At 42.2% G+C, this 18,122-nt stretch overlaps 1 protein-coding gene across 4 annotated transcripts; it reads left to right on the top strand.

Moving 5' to 3' along the window:
* Positions 1-502: 502 nt before the first annotated feature.
* AKIRIN2 (akirin 2) lies at positions 503-17,742 on the top strand. Of its 4 annotated transcripts, none has more exons than XR_007508243.1 (6): positions 503-1,185; positions 12,337-12,480; positions 13,078-13,212; positions 15,939-16,132; positions 16,995-17,066; positions 17,381-17,471. XR_007508243.1 is itself a non-coding variant. In XM_049818211.1 (5 exons), the coding sequence occupies exons 1-5, from the start codon at positions 978-980 to the stop codon at positions 17,389-17,391; spliced, it is 570 nt and encodes a 189-aa protein (XP_049674168.1). In that variant the 5' UTR covers positions 503-977; the 3' UTR covers positions 17,392-17,742. The 4 variants fall into 4 exon arrangements, 2 of the variants coding, with proteins under 2 accessions (XP_049674168.1, XP_049674167.1); XR_007508242.1 differs by having other exon boundaries at positions 13,063-13,212; XM_049818211.1 differs by lacking the exon at positions 15,939-16,132 and having other exon boundaries at positions 17,381-17,742.
* Positions 17,743-18,122: the final 380 nt, after the last annotated feature.

Below are 18,122 nucleotides of genomic sequence, written 5' to 3'. Positions count from 1 at the left end.
CCCTTATTTCACACACAGCCGCCGTCGGACCCTCTCAGCGCCTGTGGTAAAGGCAGGCGGCCCTCTCCCTCCCTCCCCTCCCCGGCCGCAGCCGGCCAGCCCGCGGGGGCCTAGGGCGGGCGGCAGGGCTCTCTTCCCCCTTTGTGCCTCCGAGACCTTGACGGGAGACCCGTCCCCCTTTCCCCGGGGCCGCGTCGCTCCCTCAGGGCACCCGGCAAGCCGCCCCCGCGGCCGAGCCCTGAGGACCGCCACCCCGCCGCAGCCTCGTCCTTTAACCCGCACCGCAGCCTCCGAGGGGGGATTTAAATCAGAACCCGGAAGCCGGGGCGGGCGGCGCGGGGCACGGCGGGATTTGTAGTCCGGCCGCCCCGGAGGGCTTCCCGCCGCCGAGCCGCGGGGCCGGGGCGGGGAAACCACCAGTCCCCTGAGCCTCTGCGGCCGCCACCGCCCCAGGAACGCAGGCGCAGTGCGGGGGGCTGGTTTTTGAATCCGCGGCGTTGTTATTGACGCCATATTGCTGGTGTGGGAGTCACAGAGGGAAGCGCCGCCGCCGCCACCGCCCGGGCCCCGCCGCCATCGCTCGTCATCGGCGGCCCCGGACCGGGTAGCCGGGCCCGGCCCCGCGCCCCTCGGCCCAGCTGCCGCCCCGCCACCGGCCGCGGGCGGAATTTGGCCCGGCCAGGGCAGGGCGGCCGGTGGAGAGCGGGGGGGGGGGGGGGGATCCAGCCGGCCGAGCCGGAGAGCCCGCCGGGGGGGGGGGCCGGGGCCGCTCCCCAGAGAGAGGCCGACAGGGTAGGCGGCGGAGGCCCTGACGCAGCTGCCCCCTCCTTTCCCTGCCGCCCTCCCTTCCCTCCCCCCCAGCCCGCCCCAGACAGCGGGGAAGGCGCCTCTGGGCAGGGCCGGCTGCCGCCGCCGTCTCCCCTGCCCCTCGCTCCGAGCCCCCTTCCTCCGCCCCGCCGCCGCCGCCGCCCCGCGCCATGGCTTGCGGCGCCACTTTGAAAAGGACTCTGGATTTCGACCCGCTGCTGAGCCCGGCGTCCCCGAAGCGGAGGCGATGTGCGCCATTGTCAGCCCCGGCCTCGGCCGCCGCCTCCTCCTCCTCCTCCTTCGCCGCCGCCTCCCCGCAGAAATACCTGCGCATGGAGCCCTCGCCCTTCGGAGAGGTGTCGTCCCGGCTCACCACAGGTGAGGGGAGGCGGCAGCGCCGTGCCCGGCAGTCCCCCGGGGCCGGGGAATGGGGGGGGGGGGGGGGTGTCGGGGCGGCGGCGGGGGGGAACCTCGGCGGGGAGGGGGGGGGTGGTGGGTGCGGAGGGCAGGGGGCCGGGAAGGCGACCGGGGCGGGGGGGGAGGAGGAGGAGGAGGAGGAAGAAGAAGAAGAAGAAGAGACGAGGGTTGGGTGGGTCTCGCGTCCCCCTTCCAGCCATTTTCTGTCGGGCTGTGCGGCTGGCAGCGGCGGGGGCCGGGGCGATCCCTGCTCGGCTTGGCACCGCCGCGGCGGAGACACAATAGAAATGGCCGTTTGCAGCAGGAGAGGGGGAGGAGGGACGGGGAGGAAGGGGGGGGGGGGGGGCGGTTGAGCCGATGCGGGCGGGTGGCCATAGGAAAGGGGGTCGGGGGCGGAGGGGGGGGGACACACGACACGACGACTGGAGAAAGGGACCCGAGCGGGGGAAGGCGGGGGGGGGAGGCTTGATCCGGTGCCGAGGAAAGGGGGAGGCCGGCTTTGCTCGCGTCGGGGACGGGCACGGAGGATTTTTTTTTTAAAATTTTTTTTTTTTCCTCCTCTTTTCCACGGGTGCCTAGATGTGGCAAGGAGAGCCGCAGGGGCGAGTCAAGCTGCGGAAACGCCTGGGGGAGGGTGGTGGTGGGGGTGTCCGTCGCGTCTGCGGGGGCGGGGATGGGGCTGGGGCTCGCTGCCGGCCGGCGGCCGCAGCCCCTCTCGGTGGGGCCCCCATCGATCCCTCGCAGCCATTATCGGTGGGTCGAGCTTTGCCCGAGCCGAGGCGGCGGCACCTCCTCCCGCTGCTCAGACATCGGGGAAGGGGGGGGCCGGGGAGGGAGGGCGGGGAGCGCGGCCTGTCATCAATCACCCGCAAAACGCCAGTGGGAAAAGGCAAAAGCAGATAAAACAAAGGGGGTAATTCCGCTTCCAGTCCCTTCATGCGTGCCACCGTCCCGGGTGACCCGTTCTGTGGCATCCTTAAAGTTTCGTAGGAAAACCGAGCGATGAAAGCGATTGTGTGCGAGGGTGAGAGTTGCCTTTAGGGCAGATAAAATGGAACCGGGCCGTCTCCTCCTCTCGGAGGCGTCGGGCGAGAACGAAACCCTTTTATATCCTCGCCGTGTGAGAGATGGGTCAACCGGTGGCCCTAAAAGCTTCAGGTCTGCTTGTGTACTTGTTGTCAATTAAAAATCAACCGGGATCCTTCCACCGGCGAGTAGGGAGAGAAGAAAGGAATGAATCTTGGCTGGGGACGCAGGGTTGATTGGCCCTCGCTACGGTTAGTCTAGTGGGTAGCTTCCAGTAATGCACTTAAGAACGGTTAAGCTCGCAGCCATGAGCGGCTGTAGCGCTGAGGTATGGATCTGTGTCCTTTGTGTGCAGGGAAAAAGCCCTCTGCAGTTGTTGCAGCCGAATTCCTTCTGCTCTTGCGTTTGGTACTCCCTTTTATACAAAAGTGGGCCCCGGGTTACTTGCTGGTATTGCCGAGCAGTAAGTTTGAATGTGTTTTCAAATTGCCATCTCCTCCATGTAGGACAGTGCCTTGTTTTGGTATTCTTGGTTCCAAAAACTGTACAGCGGAATACGTTTTTTTTTTACAGGTTTTAGTCAAATAATAAAAAACTGCTATGGAGAAAATATATAGAGGGCATACAAAGTACTTAAACTTGGCATCAGTGCCTTGGTATTTTTTTTTTGAACCTCTAGGAAAGATCTTGAATGAGTCAGCGGTCTGGGATGAGAGAGTAGTGATGGATGGCACTCCCTGGTACAGTGAGGCATTACATATGCTTTGAGAGAGATGTTTAAAATCGGAATTCATTTGATTCTTTTTAGGAGATAAGTGTTGCTTCATTGCAAGGGTTTCTTTTGGCTTGTTTCTTTGGGATTTGGAGAGCTTAGGTTATGAATATTTAATATAAATATTGTCTGGCCAGTAAATGTGTATTGCTGAAAGGAGAGAAATCAACAACATTTTCAGCAGAGATAACCTACAGCAGTATTTGAGGTAATACCTAAACTATCTTAATGATTCTGAAGGTCTTAAAAACTGAAATGTTACTGGAACTGAGGAAATACAGGCATCATCTTCCCTTGAGAAAATCAGAGGTGCAGGTGGTAACCCATGTGAAAAGGTGATTCTGTATTGACAAAGGTGTGTTTTACGTAAGCTGTTTGTATAGCACAAAAAGTGAAAAGTGCAGGACACTACATCTGAATGTCTCTTACAGCACTTGAATGCTCCTGAGCAAAACTTGAAGCATTTATAAATTGTGCACGTTTACACGAGTTTTGCTTAAAAGCTCCCTCTGTGGTTTCTTTTACAAGGAAAAAATCTTTATACAGTGCTAGTGCAAACGCGACTGTTAAGCAGCTTGCTTAGTTTTTACTTTCAGTTGAATTTAGGGGTATTAGGACATTGTGTATATTTCATTTTGACCATCAGCAAGCAAAATAGAGCTTATCATTTTAAAGGGGCCACTTGAAAGATTGTATGGGATTCATCTCATCTAATTTTGTAGATGTACATCTGACCTAATAATTTGTGGGTTTCTTGATAGTCAGTTGGAAGAAACAGATGGTTTATTCTAGAGCTCTGACTTAGGATGAGGCAAAGTGTGCTGTAGAAATATGGATTGCTTTCCATTGACTGTAAAATGAATTTACATGACTATTTCTGATGTAGATGTTTGCATTTGGGTCAGATAAATCTTGCTCTGTGTGCGAAAAGAATTCCAGTCTGATTTTAAAAGTGTTCCCAACTGAGTCACTATTTTGTTCCGTTTTTATATTGAGAAACTTAGTAACAATAGCCAGAATTTCAGTTGACTTCACTTATGGTTTTCTCAGCATGTTTCTGTAATGCTTAGGTTTCTGGTACTTAAAAACTTTCTGTCTGAATTTTGTTTAATGAAAATTAATGGTCATATGAAATCAGAGCTCTGGATATAAAACCTGATGCTGATACTTTATTTTTCTTCTGATACTCCATCCTGGTAGTGCTTAACTTCACCCAGTGGAGACTATATCAGCACCAGAACTTCTTAGTGGTTAATCATTTCAAAAATTAATTATCTGGAAGCAGAATACGGATTGATTGAGGCGGGTGCTGAGAACTAAGAATACAGTGTGGTAATCAGATGAGAAAACAGCTGTCTTTGTAGAGTGGTCATATACAAATAAATGATATGTCTGTCTGAGAGAGGGTAGGCTTATTCAAGTTGAAATTTATCTCTCACAAGAGTGTTTTAATATTTTGTGGTTATTTGAACAGCTGTTCGGTCACTTCCAGTTTCTCAGTGAATTTGGCAGCCAAACTGTAGTTGTGGCTTTACCATCTATATTTTCTGTGGAATTGTGCTTACTGGCTTGAGCATGCTCTGAGTATGTTTGCTAATTTTTGTACAACACTGTTTGCATCTAGAATTATGTTTTCAAAACTGTGTCCACAATAAACCTTGCAGAACATATCTGCCTGGCATAAGACGGGTTCAATTTTGAGAGAGTGGCTCCTCTCAGATTAGTTTTCTACTGCTTGAATACTATAGATGAGTTTTACTTTCATGTAAGTTATAGCTATAAATGAGACTGTTCTGTATGATAAGAATAACTGCACTTGGGTCTGGATGCCTGTGCATAATGCGTTGTACGTGTTCAGTTTCCTCTGAAGCCCTAAGGGTGCTGTCCTGTTCCGAAGCTGTTAAGTGAATTCTGGAGGGTGAAAGGAGGAAGCAGCGGAAATATTTTTTCTGTTCTCTGCTGGATGTCTTAGAACTGTTATTTGCAGTTTTACCCTGATGAAATATTATATTCTGGGCAAAACTATGAATAAACTAGTTGTTTGTTAAATTCAAAGGCAGATCAGTGTTAGAAAGCCTGCATGTCTGGATATTTCTACAGTGGGAAATACAGTCCAAAGAAATGGAGGAGGGGTGGAGGAGGAGGGAGAGAAAGCATTGACCCTAGGGATTGAAATCTCCTAATTCATGGTACATAGTAACTGAGAAGACAAACTTCCATACTCCTCATCCAAAATCAGAAGTTAACTTGCACCTAGAACTTTGTAGAATCAAAAAGAATGTTGTATTTTAGAAGTTTGTGAAAGTGCTTAAAAATCCACAAACTTTTGCATCTGCACATGCCGTTTTTCCTCCATCTGAAACATCCATCTGCCTCAACACTACCCCAGCAACTAACAAATGTTTGCAAACCAAAAGTTGTAGTGGGTGGGGTTACTGAGAAAGTCCTTCAACTCAGGTCACTGGTTGCCACCCAAGCAGAGATAATGTCAAAAGTTTGATGGAATATGGAAACTCTTGAATTTATGCAGTATTTAATGATGAGTATGCATAACTGGTATTTGCTGCTCTAATGGCAAGTGTATGGCAAACATCTCTAGTTAAAGATGGCAACTAGAGTTGGTTGTGAGAGTCCCTCTCTCATGAAGGACTATTTACAAACAAAAGGTAGACAAATTTGTCTTTAATGTATACCTTTTTCTGTCACAGAATAATCTAGGAATAAAAATTGGTTCTAATTAACACAGATTTTCAAAATTAATGCAAGAAAATGACTTTGACCTTGTTGAATAGGAAGAACTGTTAGTCTTCCCTATAGGCTGTCCTCCTGTGACCTTTCAGTTGCCCTCTTGAGCAAGCTTAACTACTTCTGTCTGATAACGTGGTCAGACAGTGGCCAGTACAGGTTTGGCTTTTAAATGAACAGATCTACTGGCTTTGGAATGTGACATATTAGTAGTGCTGCATCTCTTTCTGCTTAATTTCTGTTTTGTTAACATTTATCCGCATGTGTATTTATGGCTAAATTATCTTGGCAAGATGCCAAGTTTCTCATTGTGCTCCAGTATTGCAGAAATCATTAGGATTTTAAAAAACAAAACATTCCCACCCCTTTAAAAAAAAAAAAAAAAACCAAAAAAACCCACAAAAAACCCCAGCACATAATGGCTGCATCTGGACTTGATAATTTAATTTATATGAGAAATTTCTATATAGATGCCTGTGGTGACTGTAAATGTTAAATACCCTTGGTTGTAGATGTCATAAAATGTTGAAGCAGTTTTTTGTTTCAGTGGCAAGTCTGATAAATGCAATGTGACATTTTTTTATGTGTAGAGAAAAATCTAATTGCTGTGTCTAATACATTTTGCACTGCTTGATTTATTTTTCATTCCTCAACCCCTTGATCAGGAGAACTGGGATTTCCTGAAATAACACATTTGCAGAATGAGCTAATGCATATGTGAGCATCCAGCTTGTTGTGGGAGAACCAGAACCTTCATCAGCCTGAGACCTTGACTAATTGGATCTCGTGAGGTGGCCAGTTCTGTGCCACAGAGTCCATTATGAGCTGCTTCTGTCCGTTCTGTAGCTATAGACACTGGTTGTGATGTGTGAGCATGTACCCGTTACCGGTGTTCTCTCTGGCTTAGAGCATGCTCCTTTGAGGTGAGCGTGATTTCCAGAAGTGTACGTTCTATTGCTGAAGTCTAACAGACCATGCCTAATTAAGAAACGTAACTACTGACTGATGTCTGTGACCAAAGCGAGAGAGTAAGAGGAATATCTGGATTATTTTAATTTCTGACTGTGCCTGTGGATTCCCTGGTTGAATAGATACAGAAAGCAAAGAATACTGTTACCCATTGCTCTGCTGCAGCGCTGCCCTTAGGGGAAGCGAGCTTCTTAAAATTAGTCTGGTGGGGACATCAAAACTAGGAATGTGGTAGCATCAACTAGATGTTGAATAAGGGTGATGGCCTAATGGAAATGTTATAAATTTGAACTAGGACAATGAAGCAGTTTTGCTTTAACAGGAGCTGAAATCCCTGAAGATGCATGCAGTTGACATCAGGATAGCATTTGATTGATTCACTTAGAATAAATCTCAGGCATGGTTCAGGTTTGAATACATATGATTAATGGTGACATTGCAAACTGAAACCTGAGCTTTAGGTTCCATTTCGGGCCAGGAAAACTGCTACTCTGATTTCAGTCTATTGAGTCACCTTCCTACATGTTTTGCCAAAGTTCCCTTCAGCTAAATGAGAGAAGCTAGGAACTGAGATGAGAGATTGCTAGTTAAAAAATCAGGCAAAAAAAAAAAAGGGGGGGGGGAAATCCTTCTGGGGAAGCAATCGGCACCTTCATAGTTGATAAGCAGTTATTAAAATGGAGAAAATAATTGTTTGCCTTGTTACCTTTTCAAGTTGAAGTGCTGTTTCCCTTGTACATAATTTCTAGGTAATTACAGGTCAGGATGAAGTAATTAGATGACAGAACTTTGAAAAAGAATAACTTGCCTTTTTATCATGACTTAAAGGAAGTAAGAAGAAGACATCACTCCTTGGAAATGAGTATTTGGCTTTGTAATCCATTAGTGTGACAGATCATGTTTCAGATGTCAAACTTGAATTCTGATTTGTCCCCTTGGCATTTCATCCTCTTTTCATTGGGTGTGAAAGCAGCTGAACCGTGAAATCTTGGTTCCCTGAATCATATCTCAGGTTCTGAAATAAGACTGGTGTGAATGCTGTCCTTCATCTTAATGCAGTATTTCATGAACCTATGTACTCAACTTCATGCTCTAAGTACACAGAGCTCCAGATAAAAAGAGAGTATCTGTGCATTTCATTATATTCAGGTGTATTTGACTGAATCCCTTATGCCTTCAGTGGTCATGGTGAGACCGTAGCAGTCTCTGTGATTCTTCATCTTGGCCTTGAAACTGCAGGAGAGGGGGGCATTTAATACAGTCTTGTGTAACTGGCTGGCATTCAGAGTCATCTTTTGAAGTGTCATTTATGAAGTACTAATTCATTTCATTGTGTTAGGAGTGTGGCTTTTTCTTGCTACCACCCTAGAGGCAGCAAGCCTAATTCTCATGTTCAGTGCCTCTGCCTGGTGTTTCCTGTTAGCTAGCTCTGTGCCTTCAGAGGTACCAATAACCAGTAGGAAACACTGAGCGCAGGGGATAAAGTGAAATTAAAAAGAAACTGAGGATAGGCCACAGTGGTGTATGTTTGATCATATTAAATATATTCCTATTGTCATCTCATAAATGAAATTGCTGCCTGACGTGCAATGTCTGATTTGAACTTACGCATCTATAAGGTGGATGGAGGTCTTTATTTAAAATATCTAATGAGTTCTAATACATATGAAGCAAGTTCTCACTTTAGTTTTATAGACAAGCTCACTTAGATTAGATTTTCTTTAAGAAGTGTACTTTCAGATTGTAGATTTTTATATATATAAAATAATTTGTTAATTAAATGCATGTCATTGCTGAAAAAGTCAATTTGGGCCTCCACATTGCGGAACACAAAAAACCCTGTCCTGTGTTTGACACTAGTTAAATGCACATTTTAATTCAGTTGTCAACTGCAGAGAGAATAGTCAGAGCTAATTGGAAGTAAGGGAGGTTAAGAAACTGAACTTGAAAAGGCAGGAAGGTTTTCTGGAAGCAAAACTAGGTTGGAGAATGAGATCTGCTAACTCTAAGCTTTGTTTAACTAGGCCAGAGTTTTAAAGGGCTTTACAGTTAGATGTCTGCCATATAGGTGTTGTGCAAAAGTTGTCTGGTTTGCAGTGCTTTAATATTTCATGGCTTCTTTCAAGTGCTGAGATGCTATAAAAACTATTCTGAACAGGATCTGTTTGTTCATCAAACATACTTTTGTGGATTTATTAAGCAAAACTGTAAATGCCAGAAGTAACTCAGTGTTTTTAAACAACTTTTCTTACTCTCCTAGGTTGCTTAAAAAAACCCAAACCAAAACAAAATAATTCAATTTGCTATTCAGATTTTCATTTAAAATCAGTCATAATTATTTGTAAGCTTACATTTCACTTCACGGTGAAGTAGTTTTGTTTAAAGGCAAGGTTTTTATGCCACTGTATGTTAATAAAAATGTCTACTCAGTCTTTGCTGCTGCAAAAACGTGCCTGCTTAATTTGAAGCATTACTAGTCTGATCATTCATGTGAGAAGTCATTGAACAGTTCAGTGCTACATTAAACTTGTGTTTCTTGACTATTAATCTCCATTTTAGAAATGGTGGAAATGGGGATGTATGAAACTTTCTCACAGTCATCTTTCTTGCCTACTAGCAGCACACTACTGAGTAGAGCTTGTAGTCCAGTTCTCTGTGCTGAGCAATAATGCCTTAAATCTCGTAAGTTAGACTAAATAGAGGAATACCATTTATCAAACCAGTTTAGGTACACGCTCAACAAGTGTTCAGTAAGGACTTCAGATTTCAGGCTTTTTTCTCCTGGTAGCTGTTTGCAATGTAGACAGTGTATTGTCATGTTTAAATAGTCCCCTCCTCCACCGGCTTTGCTTAGTTTTATACCTTTACCTGAAGTTATAGTAATGCAAATGGTCAGAAGTGGTTTTGTCAGGCCAGGGATCTCCCAATGTATCTGTTCGTGGTATTTCTTGAGATTTTTGATTTTCAGAGCAAGATTTGAAGACGGAAAGTTAAAAAGTATTGCCAGATTAGAAGTAGATGAAATAACTGTAATACCATTGAGACTTCTGTGTCTGCAATTCAATATAATTTGGAATAGACTTATTTATCCTTGGTGCACAGATCTTAATTTTCTATCCCAGTTGTTACTGTTTTCCCAAAGTCAGTACCTGATTTCTCCGCATCCCCTCCCTGTTCCCCCCTGTTGCTTTTCCTCCTTCTGTTCTGGCTGGTATTTTAACATTTTCTCTGAATCATTCCTATGTAATTTGCAGGGGTTGGTAGGGAGGAAACCTCGTCGATAATTGTTGTTTCAACTCTTGGAGTTTTATCCATTGACCAGAGTCTGTTGAGGTCTTTTTTTTTTTTTTCTTCTTAATGATTTTGGTGGTTAATGTGGTTTGAGAATGTTTCTGCAAAAACATAATATAAAGAAGAGCTGTAGAGAAGATTTTTATCAAAGTTGTTACTCCTGAAATTTGGCTGATGTTTTTGCAGTTCATATGGAATTTGGAAAGTATGCCCAAGACCAAGCAGTCATAGTGAAGGATGCACATGGTCTATTACATTCTTCAGTTAATGTAAATGCAGTGTGAATGTTTGCAGTCATGTTTCTCACAGCATAGACATGCTTTAGGACAGATGTTATCTTAAGGGCTAATTTGGTTCCCACTCAGGATTATGCAGTATTGCTTTAGCTAGAACAGCACTTGATTCTGAGGGAAAGTATTATTTTACTACCATAATGCTGTTGAGTAAAAATGTTGCAGGGCCATTCTCTGACTGATGCAGTGTGTGTGTATGCACGTGACAAATTCTACATGGGATTCTGTTTAATTTTGGAAGCCTGACTGCATCTTGGTTTAACCTGGTTTATGTAATTCTGTACCACGCTGGAGTGTAGTATGTATCTTGCCCTATAAAAAGTATGAATCTTCTAGCCGCCCTTGAGTACTTCTTTCCCCACTTTCTCATAGTTTCCTTCTATTCATTTCCCTGCTGTGCTTCTTTATTACGTCCTCTGCATTTGCTGCTTCTTTGAACCAAGTTATTGATCTCCCTTTATGGAGTTGAAAATTGTACAAGCACTGTAGGCATGGGACTGAAAAGATATAAACTGCAAGGCCTTCATCAGTGGTCAAAATCGAAACAAGATGCTTCTTTGCGGAAAATACTGGTATTCCTGTTGACTGGAAACGGTTTCCTCTCTTTTTATAAATTGGAAGCCCCCAGACTGACTTATGGAATTGAAGAACTGCCATAATAGTTAAACCTCTGAACTAGGAATTGGCAAATGCTTGCTTCTGCTTGGTCTAGCATAGGCTTCAGCCACTGAGTGAATAAGCTGGTAGTGAAGTTACTTGATTTGCATGGTTGTTCAAATATGGAACCTCAATAGCATACTGTTCACAAACCTGAAAATTAGTCAAGAAGTTTTCATGGTATTGTATTGGCAAAATGCCAAACAGAATCGGGAAGGTACTGAGTGGAGTCCTTTGCAACTCTGACATGATCACATGGATTTGTATGTCTCTGAGTTTTGGAAAGCTGTCTTTGCCAAAAGTCTAGAAGTCTCAGTGGAAGCTGATCCTGTAGGGAAACTTTAAAAAATGCATTCGAGCATTTCAAGAATTCTCATAAAGAGAGAGTCTTCAGAAGTATCTTTCTGTGAAGGTCTCCTGTGAAAAATAGAAAATGGCTTTTTGTTTGTTGTTTTTTTCTTTAATATTTTACATTGCCAGAGGCTATGCAGTTAGGGCACTGATGCACCTGAGAGCCTTTTGGTACATGGAATTTCAGAGAGAAGGCACGCAGGATTGGTTGATAGTTTTATTGCAAGGATTACTTTTTTACCTGTAATTCTACAACAGAGATTAAATGATTAAAAGCACTTGCTGCATTTTATTCAGTGCAATCAAATGATGAACTATGTATTGCCATACTCATTTAAAAGAGAATCCATCCATTGTGTTTATTTGGATAGATCTGAGGCTGTCAAAAATGTTGTGGAAGGCTTTTGTATTTTGCCCGTCAGTTTCCAATTCTTTGAGATTTTAAGCAGTAGCTGCTTTATGCATGTTCTGTCAAAATTGTGTTTTCTGTTCACTTTGCTGACTGTATGCCAGTAACTGTACAGAGAGGAATGATGTTTCATGTACCTGTTTTATACTGGAGTCTTTTGTTACCCTTAACTGTATGAATGATAAAACACTGTCTGGGGGAGAAAGATGACTGCAAATTCAATGTATGAGGGGAAGATGATGAATACCAGTAGAAGTTCAATAGCCTGATTTTCATCTGGGTATATTGTATAATTGATAGTTCCTAAATTTTAACCTTATGCTGTTTATTTTTGTTAACAAGTACTCTGGCACCAATACCTGACCTTAACTAACAACATTTTTGCTAGTGTTTTCCTGGTGAGAACAGTCTGGAGTTACCTTTCTTTTAGTTAGTTTCATTGTTTGTGTCTTCGGTAAAATGTGGGGTTTGCAGGCCATGTTTTAGGAGTCTAGCTTTTATTATCTGTTAATTATCTACAGTGTTTGATGTTTGAGTGGAAAAAGTTAAGTGAAATTCTGAAATGTAATTATTTTAGGCTTAATTTTTTTTTCTTTTAGAACAAATTCTGTACAACATAAAACAGGAGTACAAACGCATGCAGAAGAGGAGACACTTAGAAAATAGCTTCCAGCAGACAGATCCTTGTTGTTCTACTGATGCACAGCCACATGCATTTCTTCTTACTGGACCAGCTTTGCCAGGTACCCAGAAAATTCTGTGTAATTCTGCTATGTATTTTTAGACTCTTGTTTGTGTAAATAATTCTCCCTAGTTATCTGGTGGTTTATGGCACCTTCTCATGAGTTACTCTTGGGTTTTTTTGGCAATACTAGCATTAATCTGGAAGATAGCTTCTCATTTTAAAAATCAGTAGGACACAAAGCTTGCGTTGTTCTCAAGAGACCATCCTGCATACTCTGCCACTGATATTGTAATAGGCTTTTGCAAAGCAGCTGTCTTTGCACAAATAACACTATACTGTAATTTTTTTACATAAAATAGAAGCTTAAATTTGTGAATGACAACTGCCATCTAAGTGGCGTTCACAGTGTTTGTGTAACACTCTTGGTGTTTTGATACCCGTGCGTATTATTCATTGTTACCTGTCTTCCTTTTGAGTGTCCAATTTTACTTTAGTAATTAGAAGTGTTCAAATGGCAGAGAAAGACTTCTCCAAATGTTTTGTAAAGTTCTTTAATGTAAAAGATGTGAAGAAAACTGATAAAAAATGGTTCCGAACTACTTGTAAATATAAATTGGTATGCCCAAATATTTAATCTTAGGTACTTCATCTGCAGCATCATCACCATTGAAAAAAGAACAGCCTCTGTTTACTCTCAGACAAGTTGGAATGATCTGTGAACGTTTGCTGAAAGAACGCGAAGAGAAAATCCGTGAAGAGTATGAAGAAATTTTGACCACAAAACTTGCAGGTATATTATAGTTCAAAATAATGCATTGAATTGGAAAGCTTAAAACTTTTCCTGATTTTTGTTACGCTGTATTTTTTTCTGACCTAATCTGATTAAGGAATGACTTTGCATACAGGACAGAAAAAAAAAATGATGTGTAGTCTCTTTGATAGGTTTTTTCTTCTATGCTGCCTTGGACAGAAACTATGACTCCTGGGTATTACTAATCAATGGAAACAGTGGTTTTATTTCAGATAGAACTTTCTCTTGCTATAATGTCTGAATTGATCATTTCCTCATTTTTTTTTGCCAGAAAGACTTTCTATTCTACTGGCTTAAGAGCTCTTTGTGAAGGACTTTTTTTTCTTCCTGCTTGGGAACTGACTTCCTTTTTTCTGGAATTTGGCAAGATGACAGTACCTAAGGTTTCCTTTTTTCTTCCCAGTACTGACCATTACACTGCTGCCAGCGGTGTTTGGTATCTGCCTGAGCGTCAGTAGTTCAGCTGCATTTCTGATGCTCTGTGTGTAATTGTTGTATTTTGCACCATTCAGCTGATATTTTTGGTGCCTGATGCCAACTTACCTTTCCACAAGTATCATGTTAATGTCAGCATTGTAAATATGACCTTTCTTTAGTTGTGGAAGTCCTCTACTTCATCTTGCTAGCATTTGAGCATCTAAATTCTGGTGCATTTAGAGGTAGGTGCCTTCACAGTATGATTTGGCATCTAATTTAATATTTAGTGTGATGATAATGAACATCTGACTGCATTCTTTGGTGGCAAACCTGCTTTTGAATACCCATGGCTGTTCTGCTTCCCACCTGAAAACACATCAGAATTAAAGTTTGCAGATCTCTTCAGGTGTGGGAATAAGACCTTCTGCAGGCATGCCCATGCAGAAAGTTGCCACACTTGTGTCAGGCTTGTGGGTGGCCTGTGACAGCACTGTCTCTGCACCTGAGCCTCTGTTCATGTTCTATGCTTGCTGATCTGCCATTGCTATGTAAGAAGTTGCTATAGTTCTAAGTCCTTCTTAAATCTACATCTGTTTACAACTGTAACTAGAGCTCTAAACACTTCTATTGCTTTGGGCCTAGTGTTCTATTTCTATGTTTTTCTTTTTAACCTGTTTCAGACTGATGAATTAGGACTCCATAGAGCTTTTTTCTTCTAATTTATTTATGTTAGGAATTGGGTCATTTCTTGCATTCTCTTAAATGCATTTCAGTTAGCAGTGATCATAATAACCGTTTGAAGACCAGATATATTCACATTTGTTCCAGACGCTTTCTGAGTGCAAACTTGTAGTTCTTTACAAGCAGGAGCCCCTCTGGCAAGTTCCTTACATGAGCTCCATCTGTCAGTCCCAAAGGGAACATTTTCTTTTTTGATTTTTGGGAAAGGAAGGGGGATGGTTTCTGTTTGGGGGGTTGTGGTTTATAGTGAGATAAGTTAGGTTTACTTGTTCTTGTGATGGTCATCACCAAAAGAGCTATTAGAAAGATTGCGTTACTGCATCCCATATATCAAGCCAATAAATCTTTTTCAGCATTATGGGAATTTAGAAAGAGAGATTGCCAAAAGAATTTAGAAATGCCTTACATAGAAGGCCAGTTATATTTTTCTGCTGACAGAATGATTATATCCCTTTCTAAACTTTGTACAATAAGGTGGTACTCATTCTTACAAACTAGTGAAGTCAATGGAAATGTAACTGGAAATTCTGTCATAAATCTCAATTGAATAGCTGCTTTCAAGTGACTTAACTGAATGTTTCGATCTCAGATATTTTCCTTGTTCATTTCTGAATCATGATTTTCTTATAGGTAGTTAGCCAGATACTGCCTTTTTTTTTTTTTTTCTTCTCCCATGTTCTTTGTGAGCAGAGTTGCATTTCATGCAGAGTGAGTGTTTGATAAGTGGAGAACTCAGACCACCGTAATGCCCCGATTTTCCCTCCTTTGTCTGTTACCTGAAACTGCTGTGTTAGCATAAACTTGGGTTTGCAAGACCCTTTGCAGATTTTAAAACCAGAGGAGTATAAGGGTTAAGTTAGACTTCAGTTTGAAAGGTTTTCTAGAACCTGTTTGTAAAAAACAGCTTTTTATACTAAAGGTCAGATTGTAGAGTATGGTAATCATATTTGTATTTGTGTCATTTAGCCTCCTTTCGACTTAAAATAGTTACAACATGATAAGAGATGCCAGTGATGTAAATATCTTTACAAGCGTTCACTTAAATTTTCAAGCAATTCACTGTAGGTTGCTATTACCTTTTGGATTGCTTAACTTTCTGAATCCGAACGCCACAAGAGGGGATTTTTAGTAACCATGGATTCTTTAAATTTCCAAAGCCCTAGTTTTCACAAGGATGATGCAGTGGTGTATGTTGGCTTAAACCTTTAAAGAAGAAAGCTTGCATGTTGGTTTCTGGCCTTTAATACATACGTATAGGAAAAGTTCTAGTTGCTGTTATTTTTGGAAATGGTTTCTGGGGAAGAGATCCTTCAATCTGGTCTTTGTGATATTCTGTTGTTTGGCTAAGATCCTCACGTGGCTGCTGAAAAGCCATCAGTCAGAACTACAGTGAACAGAGGTCCTGCTTGTGGGCAGAGGGGAACTGGCCGCTGTGACCCTGGGCCCCTTCCGTCAGGGATAAATGTCCTTAGATCCTTGGGTCAGGTCCGTACTTTGGGCTGCTGCTGCTCTACTTGCTGATTACTGATACCCTGTTTACTTCAAAGGTGAAGCTCATCCCTGCAAGAGGATGGGGACTTTAATGGGGCAAACCTGTGGGACTAGGAACCACTACAAATCTAACTGCATTTTTGGTTGAAGATTGCCTTCTTTGACCTTGCCCTTTTCTCAGAACACCCCACATTGCTGCACATGTATTTTTCCACAAGGGAGGAAGGGGAATGGAGAGGAGCGGCATCTGGTAGATATTACTCTCCTTGTTCAATTTCCTAATTCTGAAAGGTGATATCCTGCTGATGAGTGCAATATTAAAACTGAATAAAATACTGCGAATGTATTTGTATGTATGCGTGTATAGAAAGAATAATCTTTCTGGGAAATAACTGCTTAGTTCAAAGCCAAATTAGTATGTTTGATATCTAAATTTCAGATTACACAGTAACTGTTTTCATGAAGTCCACAGTCAACTATATGTCTCCTAGTGTGGCTACTTTTATGATTGGAGTTAGTCAAGTGTTAGTCACTTAGAATTTCATCCTTTTAGTTTGTTGTTTGCTTTTGATTTTCTGGTGGTCACCAAAAAGAATTTCTAACTCCGTAGCAAGTCCCTTTCCTGTACATCTGTGTTTCCATTTCATCAAATTAATATTCTTATATCTGGTAGTGATAGGAGCAGAGATGAGTTACATTTCCAACCCTAGCACTGACCTTAATGCTGTGTTTGCTTAACTACTCTGCCCCCATTATGGAACTCTGAAATGGGCACACCTGATTACTTCAAAGTACAGTGTCTGATGCTTAGCGGGTGTTAGGTATATTGAGGTCTTTGTGTATGTGCAGCATAATTCTTTTTGAACGTATTACTGTCTTTCCCATTACAGAAGTTTGTAAGGGAAAGTCTTTTAATTAAGGGGACGTGTGCTGCATTGTTCTTGGGGTTGAAAAGGAAATAGCAGCTATGAACTGTGTAAAGTCACTTAAAACTATTGTTAGTGGATGTGTGTTTAACTTACATGATTTCTATGTACAAAAAAGTAGCCTTGAATGTTTTCAGCTTGAGTTAAACTTGGTATACTCACACTTCTAATGCTTCATGTTTGCAGAACAATATGACGCATTTGTGAAGTTCACGCATGATCAAATCATGCGACGATATGGAGAACAGCCTGCCAGTTGTGAGTATCTATTTCTTCTGGTTCCTATAGCAGTGTTAAATTACCAAATGTTCAATAATTTAAACGGCCATTGTTTGTTGTTAAGCTTCAGCTAGGCCCCAGGTTACTATACTTTAAATTGGTAATATGGAAGACCAAGGTTGAAAGGAATACGTGAGATAAAATGCAGCTTTTGTGTAAAACATCTAGAACTGTCTCCCATAACATGCTGGTTTTGTTTTTGAAAGCAGGTTTTGATATTGCCATAGCAGGTTTGTGATAGAGCTGGCATTTGTTAACTCCATCATTAACTGTTGTTTTTTGTCTCTTTCCAGACGTTTCATGAATCACACTTTCTGCATATGTGGGCTGCCCTATACACCCTGTTTTATTGTTGCAAGCTGTCCCAGTAAAGACTTGCAGCAATGCCATATTTTTTCCCCCTGTGAACACAGGTTATTTCAAGCTTTTGTCAGTGGCAACCACTCTTATGCAGCAACTGGTTTTGGAGTGCTCCCTGATGTCAGTACCACCTGGATGTGGACCTTTGCTACCTGTAATAATACCAGTGGCCTCATTTGCTGTATCATTACAATTTGGCTTCTTATGTTAATAAGTTTGAAAAAGTAAAGGATTAAAGCTGGTGTTCTAGAAGTTGCCCTTCACTGGTTGTGTAAATAAAAAATGTAGAATGACACTTCTGACTGAAGTTAGTGTGGTTTTCATAACTGTGCACTACAACAAAGCTGTAATCACAGTTAAGTTAGAATGTAATCCCAGGACAATTTTAAGCAAATAGCCCACAGTACTGCCTGTGAAATAGTGAAGGAGGGCATTTCTGTATTCCATGACTTTTTTGGGGGTTAAGAATGGGTTTATATGATTTCTCATTTTTGTAGTTTTTATTTATTCTATCAGTCTTTAACAAATGTTTATTGCTGCAATTTTTCAGTGTATCATTGTTTTACTGCCCTTGTAGTACTGGAATTTAGTTGGAAGAATAAAACATTTACTTCTAATCTGTTTGTTTTTAATATGCAGGTGGAACTTTTGCTGTGTATGAATAAACTTAAATCT

Source organism: Accipiter gentilis, chromosome 15, assembly GCF_929443795.1.
Source record: "Accipiter gentilis chromosome 15, bAccGen1.1, whole genome shotgun sequence".
Lineage (NCBI taxonomy): Eukaryota > Metazoa > Chordata > Aves > Accipitriformes > Accipitridae > Astur > Astur gentilis.
This window is presented reverse-complemented; position numbering and strand designations above follow the sequence as displayed.